Source organism: Hypomesus nipponensis, chromosome 12 (genome assembly GCF_054491055.1).
Source record: "Hypomesus nipponensis isolate SF chromosome 12, ASM5449105v1, whole genome shotgun sequence".
NCBI classification, from domain to species: Eukaryota; Metazoa; Chordata; class Actinopteri; order Osmeriformes; family Osmeridae; genus Hypomesus; species Hypomesus nipponensis.
Window position 1 is genome coordinate 9,347,501 of NC_140372.1, and position 27,974 is coordinate 9,375,474.

The following is a 27,974-nucleotide window of genomic DNA, read 5'->3' on the forward strand; positions in this document are numbered from 1 at the left end:
CAAGGTCACATGCTGTCCATGAAAGCTGGAGTGATGATGTTGAAGTGACAGCCATGTTTGCGTGTTTACATACACTGGCAACAAGCAATCTTGTACACATACAGTACTCGTGAAATATGTTCCTAGCAATGTCCAGGTTTGCAGTAAACAAAGAGATGCTGTGGTTGCTGATAAATTATTTGTGCAAGCATGTGATGGCATTGTCTGTAGTCTTTAAAAAAACATGGGGCCCTCTGACCTGATACAGTTCTTCCAGGTTGTACTTGATGGAGGTGCTGTTCTGGATGGCACCAACTGCATCTCTCAGCTTCAGCCATGTGTCCTCTGTGTAGTTTTCTGCCAGCTTTGGCCTGTCTGTAGAAACAGACCAACAACAAAACATTCAGAAAACACACAGGCACCACACTTTCTACTGCTAGTTCAGTGACCTGTGAACAGTTAACTGTATATGCAACCTTGACCAGGTGACAAAACCCATTGAAGCCTCCATATGCTGCAGTTCTTATGCAGTACATAATATGACGTATTTACTACAGCAACTTAGGACACAAAGGAAAACGAGAGAGTTTACAACGGCAGGTCCAAGGCTTTCAACAACTTACTTGCTAGACACACATACGATTGTTTGACTAATCACTACCACATAGTTAACTAGCTAAAAGGCCAAATGCTACTGTAACATACACAAACATTTCAGTAAAAACTTATCAGGAACAATATAAGCAACTGGCTGACTAACTACATTATGCAGTACATGGGTAGAATGAGATGAAGGTATAAGGTCAAGAGCTCGCTATCAACTAGCTAACCTAAAACGTCAATTGGTTAGTGTATTAGACTAGCTACCTTTGAAATTTTTTATGATTAATTTCTTAGAGGCGCCAGTTTTGTTGGAGGCCAACGCTGATGTCCTCGTCACTCCGTTGTTATTGTGCTCAGTCAGAGCAGAAAAATTGGCTTTCTTGTCCTGTCGTATATCTTCTGCCATTATGAGCTTATGCACATAAGGCCGCTGCCGTTGTTATGAAGTTCGGTGACAGTACTAACCTGTCTGTCACACAGTGCAGCTTCACTGTCCAGATATAGATAGCTAGCTGCTATTGTGCTAGGCTAGCGTTTCTTGTTCAAAAGTTGATTGGCTAATGTTACACAACCAGTATTTTCAACCACTGAATCTGTATCTTAAAATAGCACACCGAGCACCATGAGTAAGCTACATTCGCTTACTCGAATCAGCATATATAGCAAAATATCTTCCTAGCAGTCTAACTCTGGGAAAGTTTAAAAGCAGCTTGCAGCTAGCTATTTAGCTAGTAACGTCAGATAGATGGCTATTTTGTACAAGCGAGCGGTTAACTTAGCTAGCTGCCGTTGTTATCAAGCATTGGCTAGCTAAGCAGCGAGAGGTGCAAATTAAATTCCAAACGAGTATTTCCACAACCTCATTCCGAGCCAATGTTAAAAGATTGGCAAATACTGACGGAAGGGTAACTATATACGCATGGTTCTATAGACGTGAACAATTAAAAGCTGAGTACAATTTCAGATACTCCATCACTTCGTCGCTAGCTAGACAGCTAGCACAACAAAATGGCTTTTGCCTCCCCTTCGACGCAATGCACACTGGGAAATTCACACTCCATATTCGATAGTTCAGAAAGGTTGTAAATCATTTTGTACAAAATCTTTATGCTTCAACTAATGTGCCTGTCGATGAATCAGGTAGCGACAGTGTCATAAATTGATTCCAATTAACAACAAGTGCGTACTCAAATTCTGCAACAGTTTAGTTGTCAAGACAAAGACCTATTTAACACTTCTTGCTGTTTCGTTTTCTTGAACACAGCCCACGTTTTCCCTACAGGAAATACAAGCCCTGCATGTATGATGACATCAGAAAATCAGGTTATGTTAGCAGTAGCATAGCTAGCAAGCTAGGGGAGTGGAGAGGATAGAGCCTGTGTACTCGGGACTACGAGGCCGGGGAACTGTACATTGGCATTTCATCTTTTCGGTCTACAGTCCCCACGGATGGGGTATGATAACGGTTTTTTACCTCTTTGTTGAAAATACCTGGGGATGCTGTTGCTACTGGCCGGCTCAAGAAATGTTTAGTTGCCCCTCTGACTCAGAGGCAGCTAGCTAGTCTTGCTAGAAGTCCAGCATTTATAAAAGCTAGCTTAGTTGAGTAGGCTAACATTTAGAGCAAAGCTAATCCCATAGAGCTAGCATTAAAGGCTCATATGAATCCAATACAAGAGGAGAGATAAATCGCTTGCTAGCATGGGAGTTACATATAGACTAAGCCTGCACAATTGGCACTGCTAGAATGTTGCATATTTATTGCTGACTAACCACCACCAACATCAGGGAGCTTCCAAGATTTGGAAACCCAGAACATGTAGTTTGTGTGTGTTGCATCTTTAAGTTGCAAATACATTTTTAGGCGATATCAAGGATCGTTCCTGGCTAGCTACCTAGCTGACTGACAACACACACCAACAACATGCTAGTTATATTGAGACAATGATCTCCTGTAAAACCAAAGCGTGGCAAGTATGCCTTCCCTAAGTCAGTTAGGTATCATTAGTAAGTTACCTCATAAGTGATATTGCTTCTATTTACAGGTATCCAGATTGTTATTGTATAAATATTGAATACACAGTTTATGAGTTCAATATTGAGTCAGTGTTTATCATGCTAACGTAACATCAAGCAACCCAAGTGCTCCAATATATTAGGGTTTTTGTGATTCATGTTTCTTTGCCCCCATGTCTTGCAACAGATAGATGTTGGTACTGCGATGAGTGTGAAGGCCTTTGAGCTGGTCCCTGCTGTGGAGCGAGAGCTCCTGATGGGCGACAAGCAGCGCATCAACATCGAGTGCATCGAGTGCTGTGGCAAACACCTGTACGTGGGCACCAACGACTGCTTCATTCACCACTTCCTCCTGGAGGAGCACACCTCCTCCAAGGGCAAACTGACATATGTGGCTCAGAAGCTCCTGCACAAGTACTTGGGCCTGAAGAAGCCCGTGGCGGAGCTGCGGGCGGCGTCGGCGCTGGAGCGCCTCATTGTGCTCTGCGACGCAACCATCACAGTGGTCGACATGGTCACCCTGGAGCCGGTCCCCTTAGGCGGGACCAAGATCCGAGCGGTGGCCGCCTTCTGCGTCAACGAGAACCCGGTGAACGGCGACCCGTTCTGCGTGGAGATCGGCGTGATCTCGGCCAAGCGGAGGACTGTGCAGATATACGTTGTGTACGAGGACAAGGTGCAGCTGGTCAAAGAAGTGACCACGCCCGAGCAGCCCTGCGCTGTCAGCCTGGACGGCTATTTCCTGTGCCTGGCCCTGTCCTCGCAGTACATGATCCTGAACTACAGCACAGGGGCCTCCCAGGACCTCTTCCCCTACGACAGCGAGGAGAGGAAGCCCATCATCAAGAGAATCGACAGGGAGGAGTTTCTCCTGGCTGCCCCTGGTGGACTCGGTGAGTCATTACAAAAACAACCAGGCCCTTGGCAGCATTGTCGCTCCCACCCTAATCGAGGGATCGAACCTCCTCACTCAAACACAGCCCCAGTCTCTGAGGAATGTGTTCTGCCCATAAGTTCCTCTCAAAGTATTCACTCACCCACCGTCTCTGTTCAGGGATGTTTGCTAACGCCGAGGGGATATCCCAGCGTGCACCAGTGAACTGGTCGGAGAGTGTGATTGGGGCGGCGGTGTGCTTCCCCTACGTCGTGGCGCTGGACGAAGGCTTTGTCACCGTACACAGCATGCTGGACCAGCAGCTCAAACAGACCCTCTCCTTCAGGGATGGACACATCCTCCAGGACTTTGAAGGTATCCCCAGGCCACAGCACTCCCAATTACATTTCCATTTACATGAAGTCAGTTACAATTCCATAAGTGCAGATGTCGTTAAGCATTGGGTACCTAAGTTTTGAGTCTGGTGCCAGTTCAAGTTCTGTTTACATTTGCCTGATTGCCTAGTACTGTCCAAGACTGCAGAGATTGTGAACTGACATTGTTCCCTGTGTCCCTGTGTAGGCAAGGTCGTTTTGGCGTCCACCAAGGCTGTGTATGTGCTGGTTCCCCTGCCTCTGGAGAGACAGATCCAGGACTTGCTAGCCAGCCACAGAGTGGAGGAGGCCCTGACCCTCACAGAAGGTGCTAGGAGAAACATTCCCAAAGACAGGTTCCAGGTACTTGCAAACGCACATGAAAAAGTTATGGAAGGTCTTTCCCAAGATGAGGCTTGCTTCCTTTCGTGGATATGTTTATAACTTTGAATGTAGAACAGGATGTCTATAAGCTAAGCATGGATTGTATTTCTCTCATCTTTGCCCAGATTTTGCACAAAAGAATTCTCCAGCAAGCTGGATTCATCCAGTTTGGACAGCTTCAGTTTCTAGAGGCTAAAGAACACTTCAGGTAACAAATGCCATTCAGTGCTGTAATTAAACATGCCACACCACTACTGCACAATTCTGAAATGTATTAAAGGGTTTTAATTAACGGAACTACTAATTGGTTTGTGAGCCTTTTCTTGGGCCTGATGGGGTTTTAATGAGTAGTCAGCTAAATGTTAGGCCTGCATAATCTGGAGATTGCATTTGACCCCAGTCTGCCTTGTCCATCTCACACAGGCTGTAGTTTGAGGCAGTTAACACATGCTCGGGTAAAAATATAGCAGACAGAGATGGTAGACTTTGACCTTCTAGGTTTCTAAATCCCCCCCCCCTTCTCCCCCCTTCTCCCCCCTCCAGAAATGGCCAGCTGGATGTCCGGGAGCTGATCTCTCTGTACCCCCTGCTGATGCCCTCCACCTCCTCCTTCACCCGCTGCCACCCTCCTCTCCACGAGTTCGCCGACCTCAACCACCTGGCCCAGGGCGACCAGGAGAAGGTGCAGCTCTGCAAGAGGTTCCTCATCTCCTACCTGGGCGAGGTGCGCAGCACGGAGGGCGCCAACGGCTGCGGCGAGGACGTGGACACGGCGCTGCTCAAGCTGTACGCCGAGCAGGACCACACCAGCCTGCTGGACCTGTTGGCCTCCGACAACGCCTGCCTGCTGACCGACAGCGCCCCCTGGCTGGAGAAACACCACAAGTGGGTACTGCAGTAGGACAGAGGGAGGATTAGGCTGCTTGTAGTCTTTGTTTTTTAATTGAAGGGACTTTTCTCTCTCAACACGTTGTTTGAGGTGACAAGGAATGACAGTCTTTCCAATTCTGTTGGCAGTGTGCCTCCATTTCACTCACTCACGTAAAAACACAAATAGTGTTACACCTATTACTTATATGTTCTATTTTGGTACTTTTAGGTATTTTGCTCTGGGACTGCTCTATCGTTATAACGGCCAGGATTCAGCAGCTGTACAGGTAGACCAAACGTTCCGCCCTTGTCCCACTGTGGTGTCGCTCATGGTCACATGACATATCCTGAGGCGCTGTACAGATAAGGCCTCTCTCTCTCGCCCGTCTGTCAGATGTGGGTGCGGGTGGTGAACGGGGACCTCCAGGACTCCACCAGGTCGGACCTGTATGAGTACATCGTGGACTTCCTCACCTTCTGCCCCAGTCTGGACCTGGTCTGGAAGTACGCCGACTGGGCTCTCCAGAGAGACCAGACGGTAGGCGCCCAACACCCTGCTGAACCGGGTCTCCCAAAAAGATCGCATGCGCGATGGACAAACCAGATTGGGAGAAATGGTGGTCACGTTCCCGGTTGTTTCTCGTCTCCCGACAGATAGGAGTCCAGATCTTCACCAAGCGGCCGGTCGGCAAGGAGCAGCTGGGTCAGCCCGACCCGGATGATGTCATCGCGTGCCTCCAGAAGTACAGCCGGGCTCTGCTGCTCTACCTGGAGCAGCTGGTGCTGGAGCGGCGCATCCAGGTGAGGGGGGGAAAAACCAAACGAGCACAATGCGAGTCCCAAGCACACAGCCGACATGAAACGACCCCCCGGAGCTTGAAACATCCACGTTTGTGAAAAGCCTTCATCCCTCTGTCCATCCCTTTCATCCCCTCCACCTCTTCGGTTGTCTCCCCCCCCTCCCCCCTTACAGAAGGAGAAGTTCCACACCCACCTGGCGGTTCTGTACATGGAGAGGGTCCTGGCTCTGCTTTCCCAGGCCCCCCCGGCCCCCCAGGAGCAGGTGGGCCCAGCCAGGGACAAGCTGCAGCTGCTGCTCCGGGAGTCCAGCCTCTACAGGGTCCAGCTGCTGCTGGGTGAGATCACAAGCGTTTATAACGGCGGCAGCTGTCGACTATCAGTGTAAAGCTGTTGTGCTAGCTATCAGTTATCCATAAAATGCTATGGTCCTTGGTAGTGTCAATATAAAACTGTAGTCCCGGCTTTTAACTTAATAATGCAAAATAACAAACTGTTGTTTTAGCTGCCAGCTGCCATCATAAAATTGTCGTAGCTATTCCTTTCTGTTAATCAATATAAAGTATTTATTTGCTCTGTGCTGTTAGCGGTTATAATAATTGATTTGACCACTTTAAACCAGGTAAGATCCAGGACTCTGAGCAGCTGCTTCTTGAACGTGCCACGCTCCATGGGAAGCTGGAGGAGCACGACAGGGCGTTACACATCCTGGTGCACCAGCTGAAAGACTTCCCCTCCGCCGAGGCCTACTGCGTCTGGGCCTCCTCCTCTCGAGACCCTGCTTACCGGCAGCGCCTGTTCCACCTGCTCCTCGGGGTGTACCTGAACCGAGACCTGCCGCCAGCCGTGCCAGGCGGTGGGCAGCTGGAGATGGCAGCCGTGGACCTGCTAAACCGCCACGGCGAGGTGTTTGACGCCGTGCGCGTACTGAGCATGCTCCCCGAAGGCTGGTCGCTCCAGCTGTTGAAGCCCTTCCTGGGTCGGGCCCTCAGGACCAGCATGCACGCCTGCCGCACGTCCCAGGTCGCACTGGGGCTGGCGCGCTCTGAGAACCTCCAGCTACAGCACGACCGGGTAAGCCCTCTAACCCTGCCTGAAGGAACGCAAACACAGCCACTCTCACGCTTCCCAAGACGAGTCCAATATTCGCTTGAGCTGCTGTTGCGCCGGTTCTAAACACTGACATGTAGCCTCATGAAGGTTGTGTTTCTAACTGTGGCTTTTCCTCGTCAGCTGAAGCAGAGGCGGAGCCCCGTCCTTGTGTCGGATAAGAAAGGATGCCACCTGTGCCACAACACGTTCAACGAGCCCGACTGCGTATGCCTGCCAGGGGGGGTGCCCGTCCACACGCACTGTGCCGCCCAAAGGGTCAGAGACTCGCCCACTAAAAGACAACTGACCAATAGTAGCAACCATACATGAGACCCTGCCTACTCAAGCCCAGCTCGGGGGAGAACTGTGGTTGAAGGAGCCAAGTTGTGTTTGTGGGTCACACAGAACGTTCTGGAAGGAGACGGGGTCAGGAATGCTATAGCATACTTGTGGCTCGGATCACTGGAGCCCATTGTGATGCCAACATGGTAACTCAGAGCTGCTCCCTTTCCACTACTCAACGTGTGTGTGAGCGTGCGTGCGAGTGTGAGTGAGAGAGATAATCTATGAAGATATTTACTGATGTCCACACATTATACACTGATAATTACCTGACAGACTGAATTAGGAGTCAAAAAACCCAAATACACCAAACTAACCCCTAATTTCCCTCCAAACAGTAATACAAACTAATGAAATCTCAAACTAGGCCTGGTCTAGTCCTTTACAAGACGAGTCCAGCTCTGAACCACCATTGTGAAAGTGAAGTCCAGGTACTGGTTCTGAACCCTAGGTCTTAAGCTGGTCCACGGGGATGGTTGTGACTGCCAGAACACGGATCTCCTGGCTCACCACAGCAGCTCCATCTGGACCGAGGCCTCTGAGCCTGGGATGACGTCGAGCAGATCTGAGGAAAGCCTTCTTGGCTCCAGTCTTGGATGGGTTTTGGGGTCTACGCCTCTGTACTTTAGTACCACATGTTGTTTCCTCACTATGCGGGAACCTTTTGTCCGACAGGTTACAGGCCACCATCCTGGTTCACTTGGATAATGTTGACACAACAAACTGTCAGTAACCGAGTGGAGATTTGTCTTAACACCCAATACCGTCAGGAGAGTTCTTACTGTCAGCAGCACCTTAGATGTGAATTGCTGGAATGTTCAACTAACCAAATCTATATCTGCTCATGGTCACGAAACAATGTGATACCAGGTTGAAGTCAAACGTGATGGTTAACTCCTATTAACAGGGATGCTTCTTGTAGTTCAACTATAACTGTTGAAATGTCATTGGTTTTCCTGATGTAAGAGCTGCAGAGTAAAACGTCAAAGGGAAACGGAAAACCGTGCAGTGTAGGTCCAAGTGTCTGTCCTGCTTCTGAAGGTTATCAAATCCTTTTTGTGATAAAAAATGCGTTGTCACCTTTTGCTATAGAGGAAGGATAAGCACAGCCCAGTGAAACGACTGGCGGCCTGCTCTTGCCCTGTACCATACATATCTGGCTTGTGTCTCGTCTGTGAATGCAAGCAAACATGAGTCTTCTGTGTGTCGAATGAATTTGAGTTCTGGTATAAAAAAGAAAGTCGCCTGATCAGACCTGGCACAGAAACTGTTTCAAACTGGTGGTGGGGGGGGGGGGGGGGGGTGAAACTGATTCTTTTTTATCATTGAGAGAGTATGTCATGTGTGTGAAGTATTGATTATCATGTCATCGCTCTGTGATACTTGACATTAATATTGACCATTGATCAATATCTTTTGGAGCAAAACAAGTGGCACAATTCTGGGTGTGGCTAACTCTACATAAATCAATTCCATGTACAGTGATTGGTCAGGGGAAATGTAGGCCAGATGTTCTGATTGAACACATCAAGCACATAAACTCTTTATCACTTTGTGTGATGTCCTTTATGTGCACGTGACCCCCCCCCCCCCCCAGCTCTTCATCCTCTTCCTAGACATTAGATAGTTATACATGCCTTGCTTATCTGTCTCTGACATACTGGGATACAAACAAGGATCTTGAAGCTTCTCTATATGGTGGGTCATCTTCAGACTGGCCAATTTATCTGGCTGTTTTTCTCTATCAAGGTGATATGTCAACTTCAGACTTTCCTTATCTCTACTGCCTGTGCAGTCCCCAATACCACTAACCCTATACAGTAACGTCTGCACAAACTACAGGTGTGTTTAACAACAGTGAAACGTTCACTAATGTTAAAAATGGAAATGTTGCTCATTGTATTTCTATAGGTGATAAGTCGCCTTGTTCTACATGACAGAAAAAAACGTTTTGACTCAACACCTTTCTATCTGAACAATATGTAACGTTTTACTTATAAACAAGAACCTTCAGTTACTCTCTTCCTTTCTGACTTTACGGTCGAACTCTTAATCCTAAAGTGTGCACTTTCAACTGTCTTACCTGGATTTCTATTCAAACAGAAACCACACACACATCTATCTTCTGCTTTAACATTCAATGTAGGATAGTGGATAAGTGCAACCTTTAATGACAGTCTTTCATCCATCCCCACCAGTGTATTTTATAAATATGCAGATACTGGTCATGTATATACTATATTTATAACTGTTGCTTTGTAAATCAATGCCAATGTTGGTGGAATGTACAAAGTGTAAAGATGTTAATTTTAATAAACTTGACAACCTGTATGCTTACATTACTGGGGTAATTGCTTTGCCATTTTCATAAAATACAATAAAATCATTCAATCATAAAGATGTTTGGTAAAGGAACAATAGCATTACTTAAGTTATTCAGTCTACTTAATGATAAATTATTGAGTGGTTTCCACAATTGCTTAGAGCAAAATATACAAATAAAAGCGTGATCATGATAAAGGTTGGGTTGTGTTAGAGAGTTGAGTGTTGCTTGACACTTGTCTCCTAGCGAAGCCACTTGTCTGTGAAAAAACAAAACTGTTGAGAAAATTGCTTGACCCCCCACCACACACACACACGCACACACACACACACACACAGAACCAAGTCCTTACCTCTGGTCGTGTTGAAGCAGCTGTCACAGAGCACCTTCTGTCTGAGGACCCACATGATACCCCCTCCTCCAGATCCCCTAGAGGGCAGCAGCACACCTCACACTAGGGAGAGGAGAGGGGGGGGGTATGAAATAAAGAAAACAATCAAATGAAGAACTCAGCTTATCAGTGAACACAGCATGATACACATCTCAAGCTCTGTCTCTAACCAGTCACTGCAGCATCAGGAGTATGCAGGATTGCTACAGGAACTAAATGAGTGGGTGTGTCTAAACCTTGAAGCAGGTGGTGTGGCTGCAGATCTGCAGGTCCTCCAGGATGATCCTGGCCCCGGCCTCCGGGACAGGTTCACAGCAGTACGAGCACAGCCCCTTTTCTGTCACGCACCTGAGAGGAAGGGAGGGGAGAGAGTTAACAGTGAACACAGCCACACACACAGTAGGAGCACACTCACTGGGTCATCTGTTCAAAGTTATTTGTTTCAGTCAGAGAAGTTATTCAAAATGATAATGCCTGATTGAGACTGACAAGGTATATGCCATTGTTTACATAAAATAGAGATGCAACCATTATCATTTCGACCTATGATGCTATTGGGCCCAGTTTTTTATGAACATGTTTTAGCCACCCGTCCGCTCCCACCCAGCAAGGTACTGACCTGATAGGTGGAGGGATGTTAGCCTGAGGAGGTGTCAGGGACACAGGTGCTGGGGACTCCACTTCACTGAGAAATTAGACAGGAAGGAAATGTATCAATTGTTGGAGAAGTAACCTTGAGTTCACTTCTACTGTAGAACCTTCATGTTTTTTTCTTCTAACCACCTGTTTACAGTATAACAGGAATCAATTGTTCCAGACGGTCTTGAAGCTGATAATGCGTACCAGTTCTGCATGAGCAAACCTTTTCTCTCAAAACCGTATTCCTTCCCCCGGATTAGCTTTCCGGTTTGAGTAAATTAATACTCTCAAGAAAACAACAAGATCAATAATAACCGGTTTGGAGTTTACAGGTGATTTATAGGTACTGCTTGTAGTGGATTTAAAATATTCTGTTCCCAAGAAAGAGAATGAGTTTCAGATACAATATTTGAGGAAAACGTTATCAGGGTATTTCAGCTCAGCATAGTACTTACTCCAGATTTGAAGGATTATTTGTCTTTGTTTGTATGGTTGATTCTGTTGTTCCATTGCTTGTTGGGTGTACGAGAGAACTTTTGGAGGGAGACAAATAAGGATGTGTTAGAATATTAAGGCACAGAGAGGTTAACTATCATAGTTCCATATCATACTAACCCGTAAGTCTCCACAACTTCTTTTCCAGTGTGAGTGATAGGAGAGCTGAAAGGAAATTATTTTGAGATAAGCTGTGCCGTGTTATGTTCATCCCAGTGTATGGGATCCTTTCAACAAAGATGTGGACCATTTATAGTATGATATCGTTAACAAGGTTTAGGTCCATATGTAAGTTTAGATACTGTACGCTTTGTGGTGGATAACAGGTGATGGGTTGTTGTGGGGTAGCCTGGAAGAGTGGAAAACCCTGGCGCTGAAGCTGGATATGTTGGAACTCGGTTCTGCTGACGCTCTGAAACAACACAGCACCCAGGTGAGCATAGGAAAGATTCTGTTGTAGATGACAAAACTAAATGGTATGTACTGTAAAAAAAAGAAAAAGTGTTACTTGCATGTGGTGTGGTGTTAAGATTTTTAGTCATTTAATCTACCAAGACAAAATAATTAAATGGCTTTCTTGACATACTTGGTGGTAGGCAGAAACGTGTTTTGCCAGTTGCTGTTGGCTTCTTTCCCCAACTCTGATGTGATGCTTTATGAGGTGAGAAATAACAGATATAGTTTGTGGGTTAGTCTGCTTGAGCAATATGTTCTAGAACATTTCCTACAAGTGACTATCATGTTTATTTACACTTGAAAAAACTGAACTTACATTTTCCCAAAGGACACAGTCTTGCTCTTGGTGGTAAGTGTTGGGCTGAGGTCAAAGTAAGATAGAGGCAAACTTAGAAATCCCCTGTGTCTACTGTCTCCCAAGCCAAGGTGTAAACTGAGCAGAAGTGATGCAGACAGACTGTTGTATGAAGGATATGTAGGATATTCAAGTTCAATAAATAACTGACCTCTCTTTGGAAATCACCTCTTGGCTTCCACCAAACCTGCTCAAACCAAGGCAAAAGGACAATTCACACCATGTGGTTAAATGGCATGTTTCAATTAGACACGTTAAAACAGTTACACAAAGAAATCTTTTTTCTAAGGAGAGTATGTTTACCTCTTGGCAAGGTCATTGACAGAGGAGCCGGGACTAGAAGGGCAGGACTGGTTCCTCTCTGTGAAATGGCTACACAACAGACAGACATTCTTAGTTTCTGAAGAAACTCCATGGAAATGTACCATTATGAAACTCAGCATACAATTTCACATTGCATTTCAAGAAGCTTTTACCTGTTACTTTTGTTTGGTGATTTGATGTAGCTGGGAATTTCTTTGTTTGTGCCTGGACTGTGTAAAGATAAAAGAATAGTGTGCACGAGAGTTTGTCAGACACTCTTTACATACACTGTCTGTAACTCCTGTGTGCATGTATTTCACACTTACTACACACAGTGATCCTCATCGGATTCACGCCTAATCCAGCTGTTGTCTTGTAGCAGATTGGTTCTTCTTTTGTGGTTGTCGACAATGGCCTGGGAAGGACTCGCTTTCTTAGGTTCTGTTGCACACAAACACACAATATGTTACATTGAGCATGTCTGTGTGTTTGACTTACTGTAAATGTAATACAGTACAACAATTATAGATCTTAATTTTACCCGTTTTTATGGACTTTTTGACAGAGGATGTCATTGCAGAATATTTCGGAGGGGGATAATCCAATGGAATCTAATTTGTTATTTGCACAGATCAGTATGCACAGTTCTCTGTTTCCATTAGAGATGGAAAGCCTGAGTTGTTTTTAGGAGCAGGTTATACTGTAAACATTGGAAATGAGGAAACAGGTACAAAGACAGTGTTTAACATGTCAACATCCTGTACACTCTCGACTCCATAATTTGTCTTGCTCTCTTTTGTAAACGTCTCCTTATAGATTATCTTTCAAATATACCCATAACTACACAAAGAGATAACTAACAACAACAACAAAGCAAACACACAGACCCTGTATAATTGAATGTGTTTTTCAAAGTACTAGTTGTAGTAGTTGAAGCACAAAGTAATATTGCTGGTAATCTTACCAGTAGGAAAACCCAGAGCTGAATGGACTGGCTGAATATGCTGAAATACAAGATGAGCTTGAGAAGAGAGACGCTCACTGCCACACAGTCTTTCTTTTGTCTCCACAAGCATCTCTCTCATACACACTGTCGTCCTGCTTTTGAGTTTTTGGATAAGGAGCTCCTTGTTTAGGGGTGGAGGGAGGGTTTATAGAGGGGTGGAGAGTGCATACAGACACCGGCTGGTGTTTCTTAAACCAGGAAGGTTAGGTGTTCCCTCTGGCTGTTATCAGTGTGTAGTATCTACACTGATAACTACACAGTAGTTGTTGGAGTGACTGGAAAAACACTGGTGGAAAATACAAGAGGCACTTGTTAAACTACAGACACAAAATAATACACATGGATGGACTAACACAGGCCTAACGCTAATCTACCAAGGAGTCGGTGTATACTACTTATTGTTTCCTTTTAGTTTTGCCTCTGTTTCAGGGATATCATTTTCCAGATCGACTTGTCCGAAGACAACACCATTGCATTATCACACCATCAATTCTGAATTCCTGAACTTAAAGCTGTAAAAGCAGGTCATGGGTTTGCTCATGTCGTTTTTAGTGACAACTGGTTATCAACCTCTTATTAATTGGATTGATCGCAGTGTCTAGCTAAGGCCTACTCGTGCTCTAAAAGTGGGCATGTGGACCCTCAATATAAGCCTGTGCACGCATGATGCTTAAGGTTATGAAAAGACCATTATTACTGAAAAAAAGACCACAAAACTCGCTGAAGGAGAGTGTTGTCGTGGTACACAACTCCCCCTGCAGCAAATGTAGTGAAAGTGCAGGTAGGTTATGTTTGTTCCCCAGAATGCACCATCCCACCGTCAATCAACAACATAACAAACGCCATTTTCAGCGAGCGTGAGAGCTCAGCAGTCAGCAGACCAGTACAAGGCTAGTTGCATACGAAAGTAGGTCAAACGACTGGCGCGGAAATAAATCAGCAGATCTCGACTACAATCTCCAATTTGACTTTGTCTACAATTTGATAGTCAATAATAGTTCCGGAGCCCAATGTGCTTGATAGGTTTGCCAGACCTAAACACATTTTCTAGTGTTGGCCCTGGTTGATTAGGTAATATATTTTTTCGACTAGATCATTCCTACTGAAGACTGAACCAAACGCAATCCAGCAGGTATGAATCAGACGGACTTGGACTGGTTGAATGTAACATCTTGTTTAAATCGTATAAAGACTAGTGCTAAAATTGTTTTTATGTGCTTGATTAATTATAGTTGTCTTCAAAAGCAATCCAACGAGGTCGTTGCAGCCAGATGGTAGCTAGGCTAGCAAGCATAGTAGCCTAGCTAGTGCTAGCCTAGCTAGAGCTAGTAAGAATCTTAAATATTAATAGCCAGCCCAGCACCAGTCTTGCCATCTAGAATATTATCTATCATATATACTTTACCCCACAGTCAAGTTTTAATTTGACTTATTCTCTTAAATTGTGCAATCAAAAAACAACAACATGTAAACAGAGCTAATGAGTCGGTATGCTAAATCCATCCTGTTACAGTACTTGCCTAGTGGGCTGTGGCTGTGTGTGGGCGCGTTCAAAACATTTCTATCATTCTGGCAGCAAATGTAGCGTAAATATTTACCTGACTTATCACTAGCTATTGAGTTTGCTGATAACTGATACCGATGGCAGCCAAGCTAAATACTTTGGTGGTTTTGTATTCTATTTCCATTGACTTGTAAACAATGAAATGTAAATCAGTAACACGCATTGGATATCTGACTTACGAAATGACAGGATGTCCTATTGACTAGGTGTGGCTGTCCTCTAGGTATCTTGGCAGAATGAAGAGAAGTCTAAGAGGAACCGAGCAGCAGGATGAAGGGGGCACCAGCTGTGGGACTCCAGAGTTCTGCAAACGGAAACGCAAGCAAAGTTCTGATGAGAGCGACTGGGAAGAGGAGGGCCTGGACTGGGGGCGTTTACCCCAGGAGATCCTGCTCCACATCTTCCAGTACCTGCCTCTGCTGGACCGTGCTTATGCCTCCCAGGTAGGCCTACACCATGCACTGTCACGTGTGTAGTGGGACAGACACCAAGTGCTTTTTGGGTGTTTGGTTTTCAAGAGTTCTTTCTTACAAAACAAACAAATGAAGAGCTTGTTAGCAGGGCAAGGTGAAAAAATGCTACATTCACACAGAATGTGTAAAAATGCCATTGTGGTGTAATTTATTCTCCTCATAGAGTTTCCCCTCATCACAATAATGTACGCCTACTACACAGACTTTTGACCCTGCGGTATCCCTCCGCCCTCCAGGTGTGCCGCAGCTGGAACATGGCCTTCCACATGCCGGAGTTGTGGAGGTGCTTTGAGTTTGAGCTGAACCAGCCAGCGAGTTCCTACCTGAGGGCCACGCATCCTGACCTCATCAAGCAGATCATCAAGAAGCATTCCAACCACCTGCAGTACGTCAGCTTCAAGGTGAGGAGGAGGATAGGGCGACGGGGGACGGAGAGGGGAGGGAAGGAGCAGAGAGGAGGGATGGAGGCTGGTCGGAAGGCGGGTGGATGAGGTTGCGGAAAGAGTGTGGGGGTGGGGGGGATCAGGAGAGGAACTAAGTGTGTGTGTGTTGTGTGTTCCAGGTGGACAGCAGCACAGAATCGGCAGAGGCAGCCTGTGACATCCTCTCTCAGCTGGTCAACTGTTCCCTGAAGACACTGGGGCTGATCTCCACAGCCAGACCCAGCTTCATGGAGCTGCCCAAGGTACCCAGCCCAGCAGCCTGCTTTGGGGGCACTCCCTCCTCTCAGTTCTGCCTTTAAGTCCTCCGTTGGTCTCCGTTTTGGGCCCGTGTCTGAACTTGTGTGTGTCGTCTCCTCCATCCCAGTCTCACTTCATCTCGGCCCTGACGGTGGTGTTCGTCAACTCCAAGTCTCTGTCCTCGTTGAAGATCGATGACACGCCCGTGGACGACCCCTCCCTCAAGGTCCTGGTGGCCAACAACAGCGACACGCTCAAGCTGCTGAAGATGAGCAGCTGCCCCCACGTCTCCCCCGCAGGTATGGAGAGAGGGAGGGAGGGAGGGGGGGAGGGGGAGAGGGAGGGAGAGTGGAGGGGAGGGAGAATGTGTGTTTTGACAGCCCCCCCCTGTTTCCTCATCCACACGTGTCTCTATGCCCCCCCCCCCCCTCCCCTGCTCCTCCCCAGGCATACTGTGCGTGGCCGACCAGTGCCACGGCCTGAGGGAGCTGGCGCTCAACTACCACCTGCTGAGCGACGAGCTGCTGCTCTCGCTGTCCTCCGAGAAGCACGTGCACCTGGAGCACCTGCGCATCGACGTGGTGAGCGAGACCCCGGGCCAGCACTTCCACGCCCTCAAGAAGAGCAGCTGGGACGCCCTGGTGCGCCACTCGCCCAAGGTCAACCTGGTCATGTACTTCTTCCTGTACGAGGACGAGTTCGGGCCCTTCTTCCGCGATGAGATCCCCGTCACCCACCTGTACTTCGGCCGCTCCGTCAGCAAGGACGTCCTGGGCCGGGTGGGGCTGCACTGCCCCCGCCTGGTGGAGCTGGTGGTGTGCGCCAACGGGCTGAGGCCCCTGGACGAGGAGCTGATCCGCATCGCCAAGCGCTGCACGCAGCTGTCGGCCATCGGGCTGGGCGAGTGCGAGGTGTCCTGCAGCGCCTTTGTGGAGTTTGTGAAGATGTGCGGCCGGAGGCTGGCCCAGCTGTCCATCATGGAGGAGGTCCTGGTGCCGGATCATCACTACGGCCTGGACGACATCCACTGGGAGGTGTCCAAGCACCTGGGAAGGGTCTGGTTCCCTGACATGATGCCCACCTGGTAGAGCACTGCTCTCCCAATAAAGTGTGTGCGTGTATGGGTGTGCACATGCTTACGTTTGAATCACAAGATCATGAGTGCGTTTGTATGTACGGCTCTTCAGCTATGTCTCAAACCTTTGTGTCCCAAGGGAGCACTTGGAAGGACAGTCTCCACAGTTATTGTTCAGTGGTTGATATCACCTTCCATCCACACCTAGGAGGACTCGCTTGTCTATATGTAAATACAGTTCTTTTAATTTGACTCTGGATTTCCTTTATGCTCATCAACACCATTCCGCAGAGTTGAACCCTAACAAAAGTCAATGGCATTTTGACATAGAGGCGAGCTGTCCTCAGTCTTGTGCAACAGCCTGATTTAATAGCCAGTGGCAGGTTGAACCAGGCAGACCAGATATCGTTTTTTGTGTAGAACCAAAATAATTAGAATTAATTCTCACTTCTTGGGAACAACCCAGAAGAAAGATAACTGTGGATGGTCCAAAAGCATCACTCCAGCAACTCCCTGGTTCACTACCATGGTGTCTCTCCATCACCACCCTGGTTCACTACCATGGTGTCTCTCCATCACCTCCCTGGTTCACTACCATGGTGTCTCTCCATCACCTCCCTGGTTCACTACCATGGTGTCTCTCCATCACCTCCCTGGTCCACTACCATGGTGTCTCTCCATCACCTCCCTGGTTCACTACCATGGTGTCTCTCCATCACCTCCCTGGTTCACTACCATGGTGTCTCTCCATCACCACCCTGGTTCACTACCATGGTGTCTCCATCACCTCCCTGGTTCACTACCATGGTGTCTCCATCACCTCCCTGGTTCACTACCATGGTGTCTCTCCATCATCACCCTGGTTCACTACCATGGTGTCTCCATCACCTCCCTGGTTCACTACCATGGTGTCTCCATCACCTCCCTGGTTCACCCCCATGGTGGCTCCAGAGCTGCCAGTGTTACCTGTTAGAGAACTGCTTGGTGCAAAGGCTATAGCGTTGTGAGTAGTGATGTCTCACTGAATATGGGTTTGTCTGATGCTCTGTCGTTTTGGTGTGGCTCCACGTTTGTCCCATCCTTGTAAATAGATGGCTTGTGTAAATAGAAATGGTTGGGAAACTAGTGAACAGGTTTTGCTGTTAGATATTTTAATGTTGATGTAAATATGACATATATGGATGTAGACCTCCCAATCAAAACATGAGAATGTGTGCCACACCAAATGAAGGATATAGGTTTGCGAGACATGAAAAATGTCTTTAGTGCAAGTGTGGCAGGACCTTGTGTGTCGTCGGTTGCATTTGAAAAGAAAGTGAAGGTCAAGTAAATCTTGAAAGGCTCGTAAGAGTGAAGAGACAAGCCACAAAGTGTTTCTGAAATGAACAAAGAACGGCGTGGGGGGTTCAAGTTGGGCCTTTGCATTGGAGCCAATTTGACCAAGTATACCGGCACAGCTGTGAAATGGCTTTGAAAGACAATATGTCTCGGTGGTCGTTGGAAGATGATGGTCCAATGTTAGTCTGCTCTGAAACAAGTGCATATGGACTGGTTTGTGTCCATTCATGTGAGCCCTCAGCTCTCTGCATCATCCATAGACTTACTGGTAATACAAACCCCATCCTATTTTATCCAAGAGCTTGGAAATGAGAAATTAATGGAAGGCAGAGAAAATATGTTATGCATCTGTAGGGGGTTAGTCCTGCTGTTACCACCAAAGTCATCGTTTCCATCCCATTAAACAGTACTTCTCCGATAGGTTATGGATCCTTTCCTCAAAATTCGTGTTCAATCTCTTATTTGTTTTGGAGAGTTCTGTACCATGAGCCCTTTGACAGGTAAATGTTAAGTGGTAATGACCTATATGACCGAACTAGAGAGGCTCCTAATACAAACATATCTAATCGTCTTCACACTTGTGAGGTTAAACCTTTTTGTTTATTTTGTGTCAGTATCTAAAATGAACCCCAACTAAAGCAATGTGTGAAAAGAAAATGTACCTCCCTCCCAAGCACTTTAAAATAGAAATGAAGTTGTTTTATATCAAAGATATATATGTATATTGCCTAACTACCAGTCAGAACTTTTGTCTGCATATTTCTCTGGTTTCTCTGCAATGCATTGTGAATGGTTAGCAAAGTTGATGTTAACTTTCTCTGCTGTCCTTTCTAATCTGTGCGGGTTGCAGTCCAATTAAGTCCAATTAAGAGTTTGTAGACAGCTTTTTGCTTCTGGCTTTTTTTAAATAAACTTGTGAATGTGATAACCTGCATTAAGTCATCATTATGGGCACAATACAGAACGCTGTCATGAAAGTGGGATTTGGTCGCATATCTCTAGTGTGAAAGATGTCATGTGTTGGAAACATACAAACCTTGAACCTACACTGATTATATAGGGGCTTATAAAGGCCCTAGTATTTCTGCACACACAGAAGACACTGTGTGTGTATGAATGCAAGCTGACAGCTTGACCATTTGGCCAATGCTTCAGTCTTGATAGATTTGCTCCTTTGGCCTCAAAGCTGTTCACACAAACACACACCTATACTGAGATAGACGGTTCAACGCCAGGCAGCACGTGATAGCTCTGTTTGCCAGACACCTACGTAAACCCCTGGCAGAGATGAACAAAGAAAAGGAACATCCTGAATGTAAGAATCAGCCTCCAGCGCTCTCAGCACCCCCCCCCCCCCCCCACACACACACATTCACACACATCAGAACAACAACAACCTTTATTTATAAAGCACATTTAACACAATACAAATTGATCCAAAGTGCTGTACATAATGCGCAGCAGAACTATGCTATAAACCAACAATTAAAAGTTTCCAAAAGCTAAAGAATAAAAATGTGTTTTTACAGTCGATTTAAAAATATCCAACGAAGGAGCACAGCTCACATGATAAGGGAGAGCATTCCAAAGCTTTGGCCCAGTCACAGAAAAAATCCCGATCACCCTTTAATTTGTAGCGACATCGTGACGCATGGTGACCAGACAGGACCACCTGGGTGGGGAGTGGGGGCTGCCTGTCCCACTGTCTGCCCTGGCTCCGTGGGAAGGAGGACAGGATGCTGCCTCCAGCGCGTGCCTGTGGATGGGGGTCATGCTCCAGCGCGTGCCTGTGGATGGGGGTCATGCTCCAGCGCGTGCCTGTGGATGGGGGTCATGCTCCAGGCTCCAGAGCAGCGTAGGAGCTCTGCGGGACAGCGGGAACGTCGGGATGGATCTCCACATGCTTGACCCAATGACAAATGTTGGAGTCAAATAAACTGTCCTAACCAGGACAAGTCACCAATGCTCAGTTAGAGGAGTAATGACGGTCTTAAGGACTCGACTGTTTTGTTTCCATTTGAGAAAGGGCGAGGATCGGTGGTAACCAGCCTCAGTCTGTAGCTGGTTGCTCAGTCTGTCTGAGGCTACTACCAGAACTGTGTAGCTGGTAACTCAGTCTGATCAGGCTTGTAAGGGCGTGCCTTAATCTGCCATCCACCACATGTCCTCCAAAGGAGGTTCTGAGAATAGGATCAGACTGTTAACGTCCTAGACTAGAGGCTTGCCATTGCACGTTCCCCTGGGTAACGTTGGCAGGGTAAGTAGGCAGCAATGCACAGTTTGATCAGGAGGACGAGGAGAGGTACGGCAGACACACATTATGGATCTTCTTTCCGAGGACTGTCCTTGTGACGCCCACACCGGGGACGGTCATCGGTTATGAAGCATTTATTCATTTGTTATTTATCACAGGCCTTTATCTTGTAAGAGCTGTGTTTTCCTAGCGTTACTGAGCACAAGCACAATTGGGCATAATGGGGAAAAAGAACATAGTGTAGATGATCATTACATCTGAATGATTATGATTATGATTAGTTCATGTTGAGACCTCTGGACAAAGCGAGGATGTGCCTGGTCTCTTGCTGGTACGATGGTTGCTATAGCCGAGTCATTTCCTGTATCTTGTTATCCAGACATCGGAACAATAACAGGGTCTCAGGAAGGTGTTTGCACAGGTGATGTCCCTTCTCTCCCCATGGCGGTTTCATTTCCACTCCCAGGATAATAGCATGGATAGGGATTGTTGTTTCAGAATGACAAGTGTGTCTTGGTCTGAAGCATTGAATTTTTTTATAATCATTTGTTTGCAAGTGTTGTTTAGAAGTGTTTGTCCCTGCTGTATTCTAACTCGCCACTAGGTGGCAGCTTGGTACAGTGAGTGCTGCTAATGTTACCATTATTTTGACTATTATTTCCCCCCACAAAAGCCTGCTTACACCACATGAGTCAATATTATTAGAGACACTTGAGTGGTTTATCACATTGTCAGCCTGATCAATGAAAGACATAGTTTTATCACTCTTCCTCCCACTGACCTTTCCCTTACTCATTTCTTTCCGTCCTTCTTTCTGACCACAGCCCTGCTCTCTCTTCCTCTCTCTCGCCGCTGTCATTTGCACAGCTATCTGCACCCAGCACACAAACACAGTGGCACCCAATCCTCTGCCTAATGGTTGATCTTCAGTGAGAGGGACTGTTTAGCTTTCCTAATTAGAGAGCAAATGCTAAGCACTTGCACCGGGTCCCTGTGTGGACTTAATAAACAGGCTCCTCATTAAAACAGGACCGGCTTTAATTGTGTAGGGCCCTGAACCTCCCCCCTCTCGGCTCCCCTTGGGAGGGCTCCAATCAGGAGACGCGGAGACACCGTTTCGCTCAGTGCACCTGAATATGACGGAGAGAGAGAGGGAGGGAGAGAAAGAGAGAGGGAGAGCGATTGACAGACAGAAAGAGAGAGAGAGAGAGAAAACAACTTAGGTGGCTAGGAAGGAGAGCTGTGACTCACTACAGGATGACTGGGTCAGATGGTGAGGGACAGAGGGCTCAGTGTGAGGACTGAGGACTGAAGGAAACAAAGGGAGAACACACACACACTTCCCCATCCTGCTAACAAAATGACTTTGGGCAAAACATAACTTCTTAACAGGCTGACACATGCAATTCTTGTTTCTGACATCAACTGTGGTTTGTCATCACCGCCAATCTAGAGTGAATATGTATGTGTGTGTGAATAAGTATGTGTATAACTGTGTGTGTGTCCAATTTGTTCCACGGTACAGACTTGTCCTGTCAGGTGCGGGTACTGATGATGTCATTGGAAGGCACCACACGTTCCTGATAAGCCCCCCTGTAGAACTGTGTCTTCCAGGACACCGCGGGGCCCCGGGGCCCTGATTCTCAGGCTAACAATCAGCCAGCAACGAGGGCTATCTGGAATACACTGCCCATACTTCACCCCCTGAGAAACCCACTGTGACAGGTTCATCCCACAAATCACATTACTTCCACTTTTAGAAGAGAAAGAAGAAAAAGAAAGGGATTAATACATTCATGTTGGACTTCAACTTAACTTTTGTTTCAGCATGAAAATCTGTTATTTATGTCTGTGTGTGTGTGTGTGTGTGTGTGTGTGTGCTTGGCCGTGTGTGTTTGTGAGCAGTGTTGAAGTCTTGCGTCTCGTGTGCTGTGTGCTCTCTACCCCCTCCCCGACAGACTGTCTTTCTCTTTGAGTCGGTCGGCGCTTAAACCCTTCAGAAGCACAGATGGAAACTGACAGTGGTTATTTCTCATCATGGCCAGCCAGTTTTTATGTGTCACAAGCACTCAATACACATTTGATGGAAGTGTACAGAGCCATTATGAATCCTAACACCCAGGGAAGGCCAAGCCAGGCCAGCTATCTGGGGACCTGCCAATACTGTCATGTTTTATACTTGTCCTCCCAGCTCCACAAAGCTTACTGCTGGAGGCGTGCATGAGCGGGGGTTTGGGAGGGGTCTGGGTTCGGACAGAGGGGCACCTGCAGAGCCCCAGGACAAGGCCTTGTTCCAGCCTGAGCATGGCTCCTGGCGTGGGTGCAGAGAGGGCACTGACCACTTAGACAGGAGCTGGACCAGTCTCCCAGCACTAGACTCTACACAACCAAAATGTATCTACAACTTTATTACAGAAAGTAAAGACTCATGTTTGTCCAGATTCTTCCCCAAATTCTATGCATGTGTCATACAGTGTTATTCATATCTTCAACCCGTCACCATTTGGACATTGTAGCCAATTGTGACAACTATTCATATTTTGATAGTGCCATTGGAAATCTTTACTTAGCTGTGGTAAAGTGAGAAACAGGAAGTTGGGAATGTTAAATTGTGCAGATAATGCGATCAATTAAAGAGCCATCGGAGCGGAACACGATTTGATGGAACCTCTTGGATGTTTATGAGATCCACATGCACAGCCTATGTTTTTCATGATGTCCTGTCTTCTGGTATGTGCCCAGTGGGATGAGGGCGTCATGGATGAACGTCATGGCTGAACAGAAAGAATGGAGATTTACTGCGGCTGTGTCATTTCCTGGTTTGTGGAGGAGGAAAAGTTGAAGGATCTGTAGTTGCATGGCACACACACATGCACACACATGCACAGAACCAGCCAGAGAGGCAGACAGGAAGGTGTCCACACATGCACACACACGCACACACATGCACACACACGCACACACACATGCACACACACACTTATGTGTTATGATCAGAGAAACTATCCTTCCACAAAGCTGTGTCTGATGCCAGTGTCTTTCATACACCGTGCTCAGTTGCTGTGTACACAAACAGAGATCCTTCATGTCTAGTGTGGAGTTGGGCCATAGCCATCCAATATCCTCCCTGACTCACCGTCTGTGAACAACATCCTTCCTTTCTGGCTGCAGGTACATTGAAGTGAGTTAAAGTCTCATTAAAGGCGAGTACCGGCAGGTGTTTTCACCCACAGCGATTGACTCATGATTGGATGGCGGAAGGATGAATCCGTCATGCTTTAACAGAGTGGATGGGTGAGTCAGAGGGTCCCAACCACGGCTTGACCAGGACAGCCTGAAGCAGCCCTAGCACTGCTCAAAGACTACTATTGATTGTGGTCTGACTGGTAGGAACGAGATCTCTACTCCTCATCACCCTGGCCCATTCTGTAGTATACTAAGTTATAATTGTTTGCAAGCAGTGCGTCAGTAATTCAAAGATGTATTCACAGTGTGTTGGCAACAGCTGTATTATACTCTGACAGGAGACAACCTGGAGTACAAACATACCCATGCATGCAGCCTTCTCCCCTCTTTCCCTATCGACTGAGAAAGCCCCCCCTGCTTCTCCCTCCTAGCCTCGGGTCTCTGTGGGGCTGCTGTACATGCCAGGTGTTCTGACCCAGGCCCTGATGCCGTCTGAGGGCCTGTCTGTTCTTCGTGCTCAGCCTACGGCTCCGGTAATGATGAGTTATCCACAGGTCCAACTAAAGGATGGGGGCTGTGGCATAGGCTGGGGTTGGGGCTAGGCCTGAGGCTTGATATGTAACTAGAGCTGAGGCTTAGGCTAGTGAAGAGGCTGGGGAGGGGGCTGGAGCTGGTTGTGGAGCTGGGGAATGGGCTGAGGCTGGGCCTGGGGTTGGAGCTGGGGCAGCCTGAATGAGATACTGAATGTTGGATAACAATATCCTGGACCGGATATTACAAGATAATCATGTTGTATGGTCACTGATATCTGAGCATCACTACCCCGCTGCAGGAGGAGAATGTTCTAGAAAAGTCAACCAGTGGGAAGTAGACAGAAAGTCACAGGATGTCAATCTATTTCTTTAATGAAAGCTAAAAGCATGCTGTCATTTACAGTTACAGGTGTTCTTAGAGAACAGAATGCCCAGAACAAACAAGACTTGTATATAATATAAAGTATGTATATGTGTAAGTGTGTGTGTAGTGTCACTCATGAAAATATATTCAAGCAGAGTGGGTGAGGATGTCCTGTCATAGTGAGTGGATCAGTGTTTCCTGCAGATGTGCTGCAGGTGGTGTAAATGCTGGAGGGGAGGGGGGGGTAGCTTACCTACACTGATCTGTGCACCAGCCTCATTTCCATGTGTGATGGTGCTCTCCCGGTGAGCATGCCCCCGGGACACCTGCAAGGCCATGGCCGGTGAGCCAGTAGCGAGCCAGCTCCGGTGCATACTGATTATAGCTCCACCCCCGTCTCAGGGGGGAGCTATCCCAGTACAATACCTTTTCTTATGCATGTTTTTAATGAAGGTTGCTGCCTTAAATGATTTGAGCATTCATATTAGGGCGATACATCAGTGATTCAATTAAATTAAGCAGTTTTGCTTCATTTCATTGAAGATTCCACTGAAACAGAGAATATAATATTTAATGTTGTGGATGAATGAAGTACTGCCAAAAAGCATGTGTTTTTCGAAAAAAAACTCCCCGATGCTTGACAATTTCCCCTCTTCAATATGTCTGAACTCAGTTTCTCTCAAGGTCACTATGTTTTAGTATTCTGCCTCCAGCCAAAAGAATATCTACATAAAAATACCTTGAATTCAGCAACAAGATGCTGTCTTTAAACTTCTCTGAGACTTCTGGAGAAAAAAAAAACATACATCAAGTGAATTATGAACTAGTTTACCCCTTCAGTAGTTGATTCTGAAGACCAGAGAAGTCAAGTTATCAAAGTGGATTGGATACATTTGTTGAAAAAAAAGATCAACAACAAATATTTAAACACTTCTTTTTTTATTAGACAAACAACACAGACAAACTAGATACATCTTCTTCTTTTTTGTGTGCATTTTTTTAACTATCATGTCTATCTATTGCTTGGCAATAATTGTATGAATAAATGAGTTTTAAACTTGTAAATTATATACATATGTATATAATGTACAAAACTATATTGTTGGCATTTGTTTTTTTTCCAATGCTCCAGTTTCCAGGCCAGGTGTGAAAAAGGATTATGCAGGTGAAACAGAGGACACTTCAGTCTTGGATGTAGACACTTCAGAACCATCATCAACCTGCTTGCCAAAGAGCTGCATAATGCAAACACGGAACTGGTGAAAAATGAAATACAATAAAATGATGATAATAATAACAACATGACAAACAAAGATATGACAGTTTCGACCATGTAGTCACAGTATAGCATGACACACTAAGGGGGTATAAGCCATTTCATTAAAAGAGCTTAAGTTCTCACCTGTCGGTTCATGAAGACATAGATAATTGGATTGTAGATGGTGGCGCTCTTTGCAAAGTAGCCAGGGAGTGTAGCAGCCAGAGGATGGAAGGCATATCCTGGGTTAGCCGCAGCAAAGCAGGCGAAAAAAGTATACGGCCCCCAGCACACAATGAATGCGATGATCATCACAATAACCATCCTGTTCACTTCCTTCTCAGCCTTCTGTGTGGACTCAGAGTCTTTCTGCTGCGCGGCAACCTGGGGTGAAGGAGAAGTGTCAAAACACGAGATCAATCTTTGTACTGACATTGAAAACTAAGATTGACATTTCTAATGGATATCAGTAGGTGGAAGATCTACAGTATAAACCTACAGTTATCGTTTTTAAAGGATTTATTTTTTGTCCATGTGGTTGGCTGCTTTTGGAAAATCTATCTATGCACAGCATACTGTGACGCTTGTCACTTCGCCAAAATTTCAGATTACTGTAGTATGGTCGTACATGAACTAATCTGTACCATACAGCTATCTGACACATATCTATCTTGACCTGCTTCATCCATTTTGCTCAGTAGTAATAGTGTAGCACCATTTTGTTTTAAAATGCCTGCTTTGGTATAGTCATTCAGTATTGATGACATAACAGGTGCCAAGGTTTCGTTTGACTTGAAGGCCTGTAGCGGTAAGTATTAACTGAAAAGGGAAATAGATGCAGTGACTCACTTCACGGATGGCCAGCATCACTGCGAGGTAGCAGAGGATGATGATGGCCAGAGGAAGTATGCAGCAGGTAAGCATCAGAACAACCATGTAGGACTGCACTCCAGGGTCACTACTTCCACTGAACACATCCGGTCCACAGGAGGTCTTAATTCCATGGGGCCTATACCTTTAAAAAAGAGAGAGAAATATAAGGACACATAAAAATCATATGTTTAAACATTGGTGATCAATCACTATGTCCAGAACTCCTAAATGACTGAAGGAAAACAAATGACCTTCTCCAGCAAACAAAGATGGGGGTAGCACACCAGCATGCTGCCCAGACCCAGGAGAATATAATACCAGCACTGGCCCATTTGCCATCAAACTTGACATTTCCAAAAGGCTTGCAGACAACCACCCATCTCTCCCAGGAGATCACAGTCAGGGACCACAGAGCAGCAATACCTGCAGAGGAAAAGACGACAACAGGATTGGATTCATTCTAATTCCATGATGGAAAACACAATGGAAAACATGGCATTATGATGAACTGATCATTGAAATAGCAAAGCAAACTTCTATCCATTGGACTGTCCACCACTAAATGATAGGCTATTTAGTTCACCTAGAAATATTACCTGAACGTGACCTTTACCTACTTTTGTGAATAAGGACATATCTGCATGAAATGGTCTCAGCTTTTTGTACGGGTAAAAGCAACAGTCCTATCTTAGAAACGTGTTCAGAGAGTTTTACAAGATCTTGACCAATTTAGGTTATCCCTTCCCATACTGATTGTAACCCACCTGCTTCCTCTAGTTTAACCCATGGTTAAGGGACATGTGTTGGCTGTGGCAAAGTCAAAAGCAAGCCTTTTAGAGTCTTGTGGAGCTGACAAGGAAATATTTGGTAGACATGTATAAAAGTGCAACATTTTAAAGAGTTTGTTCACTGTTACAAAATGTCCAATTACTGAACAAAACCTAACATACAATCTCAAACATTTGAAATAATTTGCATGAAACCACCAACTACATTAAAGAGGAGTAATGTTAATGTTATTACTCCTGCCCCTCCTCCCTCTTTTTGTATAGTTACTCTATACCAGCCCCCTGGCC

At 46.1% G+C, this 27,974-nt stretch overlaps 5 protein-coding genes across 6 annotated transcripts in view; 2 read left to right on the forward strand and 3 right to left on the reverse strand.

The window, feature by feature from the left end:
• cul4a (cullin 4A) overlaps positions 1 to 1,565 on the reverse strand; it is an 8,251-nt gene extending 6,686 nt beyond the window's left edge. Inside the window, exons 1-2 of the mRNA XM_084668052.1 lie at positions 847 to 1,565; positions 239 to 354 (exon numbers count right to left, since the gene is read on the reverse strand). Coding sequence (XP_084524178.1) covers positions 239 to 354; positions 847 to 988 — 258 coding nt within the window. The 5' untranslated portion in view covers positions 989 to 1,565. The remainder of the gene's footprint in view (positions 1 to 238; positions 355 to 846) is intronic.
• A 170-nt stretch (positions 1,566 to 1,735) lies between these two features.
• On the forward strand, positions 1,736 to 8,885 carry tgfbrap1 (transforming growth factor, beta receptor associated protein 1). 2 transcript variants are annotated; one of them, XR_014724760.1, is made up of 13 exons: positions 1,736 to 2,036; positions 2,786 to 3,491; positions 3,653 to 3,847; positions 4,055 to 4,209; positions 4,356 to 4,438; positions 4,774 to 5,115; positions 5,330 to 5,387; positions 5,495 to 5,638; positions 5,755 to 5,901; positions 6,074 to 6,236; positions 6,521 to 6,972; positions 7,132 to 7,478; positions 7,784 to 8,885. XR_014724760.1 is itself a non-coding variant. In XM_084668050.1 (12 exons), the coding sequence occupies exons 2-12, from the start codon at positions 2,804 to 2,806 to the stop codon at positions 7,318 to 7,320; spliced, it is 2,616 nt and encodes an 871-aa protein (XP_084524176.1). In that variant the 5' UTR covers positions 1,736 to 2,036; positions 2,786 to 2,803; the 3' UTR covers positions 7,321 to 8,885. The 2 variants fall into 2 exon arrangements, 1 of the variants encoding a protein (XP_084524176.1); XM_084668050.1 differs by having other exon boundaries at positions 7,132 to 8,885.
• Positions 8,886 to 9,627: 742 nt separating this feature from the next.
• LOC146260989 (uncharacterized) lies at positions 9,628 to 14,804 on the reverse strand. The gene is made up of 16 exons (XM_084668056.1): positions 14,706 to 14,804; positions 13,259 to 13,586; positions 12,836 to 12,994; positions 12,621 to 12,735; positions 12,468 to 12,524; positions 12,295 to 12,363; positions 12,143 to 12,178; positions 11,953 to 11,997; positions 11,767 to 11,832; positions 11,488 to 11,592; positions 11,301 to 11,345; positions 11,141 to 11,218; positions 10,666 to 10,731; positions 10,283 to 10,394; positions 10,008 to 10,109; positions 9,628 to 9,914 (listed from the first exon to the last, which is right to left on the reverse strand). The coding sequence occupies exons 3-16, from the start codon at positions 12,867 to 12,869 to the stop codon at positions 9,843 to 9,845; spliced, it is 1,002 nt and encodes a 333-aa protein (XP_084524182.1). The 5' UTR covers positions 12,870 to 12,994; positions 13,259 to 13,586; positions 14,706 to 14,804; the 3' UTR covers positions 9,628 to 9,842.
• LOC146260990 (F-box/LRR-repeat protein 3-like) lies at positions 14,146 to 19,358 on the forward strand. The gene is made up of 6 exons (XM_084668053.1): positions 14,146 to 14,432; positions 15,088 to 15,307; positions 15,574 to 15,738; positions 15,900 to 16,022; positions 16,145 to 16,316; positions 16,465 to 19,358. Exons 2-6 carry the CDS (start codon positions 15,101 to 15,103, stop codon positions 17,103 to 17,105), a joined length of 1,308 nt encoding a protein of 435 aa, XP_084524179.1. The 5' UTR covers positions 14,146 to 14,432; positions 15,088 to 15,100; the 3' UTR covers positions 17,106 to 19,358.
• A 6,566-nt stretch (positions 19,359 to 25,924) lies between these two features.
• On the reverse strand, positions 25,925 to 27,685 carry LOC146260991 (red-sensitive opsin-1-like). The gene is made up of 5 exons (XM_084668591.1): positions 27,682 to 27,685; positions 27,183 to 27,321; positions 26,875 to 27,040; positions 26,170 to 26,409; positions 25,925 to 26,023 (listed from the first exon to the last, which is right to left on the reverse strand). Exons 1-5 carry the CDS (start codon positions 27,683 to 27,685, stop codon positions 25,925 to 25,927), a joined length of 648 nt encoding a protein of 215 aa, XP_084524717.1.
• Positions 27,686 to 27,974: the final 289 nt, after the last annotated feature.

Excerpts from the sequence above, each read along its gene's own strand:
- LOC146260989 (XM_084668056.1), bottom strand. The coding sequence starts at position 12,869 with ATGACATCCTCTGTCAAAAAGTCCATAAAAACGG. Across the intron at positions 11,593-11,766 it reads ACGTTTCTGCCTACCACCAA|AGCGTCAGCAGAACCGAGTT; the intron begins GTATGTCAAGAA and ends GTGTTGTTTCAG. Across the intron at positions 11,219-11,300 it reads GAAGTTGTGGAGACTTACGG|TTCTCTCGTACACCCAACAA; the intron begins GTTAGTATGATA and ends TCCCTCCAAAAG.
- LOC146260991 (XM_084668591.1), bottom strand. Across the intron at positions 27,041-27,182 it reads TGGGTCTGGGCAGCATGCTG|GTATAGGCCCCATGGAATTA; the intron begins GTGTGCTACCCC and ends TCTTTTTTAAAG. Across the intron at positions 26,024-26,169 it reads ATGTCTTCATGAACCGACAG|TTCCGTGTTTGCATTATGCA; the intron begins GTGAGAACTTAA and ends ATTTTTCACCAG.
- LOC146260990 (XM_084668053.1), top strand. The coding sequence starts at position 15,101 with ATGAAGAGAAGTCTAAGAGGAACCGAGCAGCAGGATGAAGGGGGCACC. Across the intron at positions 15,308-15,573 it reads ACCGTGCTTATGCCTCCCAG|GTGTGCCGCAGCTGGAACAT; the intron begins GTAGGCCTACAC and ends TCCGCCCTCCAG. Across the intron at positions 15,739-15,899 it reads TGCAGTACGTCAGCTTCAAG|GTGGACAGCAGCACAGAATC; the intron begins GTGAGGAGGAGG and ends TGTGTGTTCCAG.
- tgfbrap1 (XM_084668050.1), top strand. The coding sequence starts at position 2,804 with ATGAGTGTGAAGGCCTTTGAGCTGGTCCCTGCTGTGGAGCGAGAGCTC. Across the intron at positions 5,116-5,329 it reads TGGCTGGAGAAACACCACAA|GTATTTTGCTCTGGGACTGC; the intron begins GTGGGTACTGCA and ends TGGTACTTTTAG. Across the intron at positions 6,973-7,131 it reads TCCAGCTACAGCACGACCGG|CTGAAGCAGAGGCGGAGCCC; the intron begins GTAAGCCCTCTA and ends TTTCCTCGTCAG.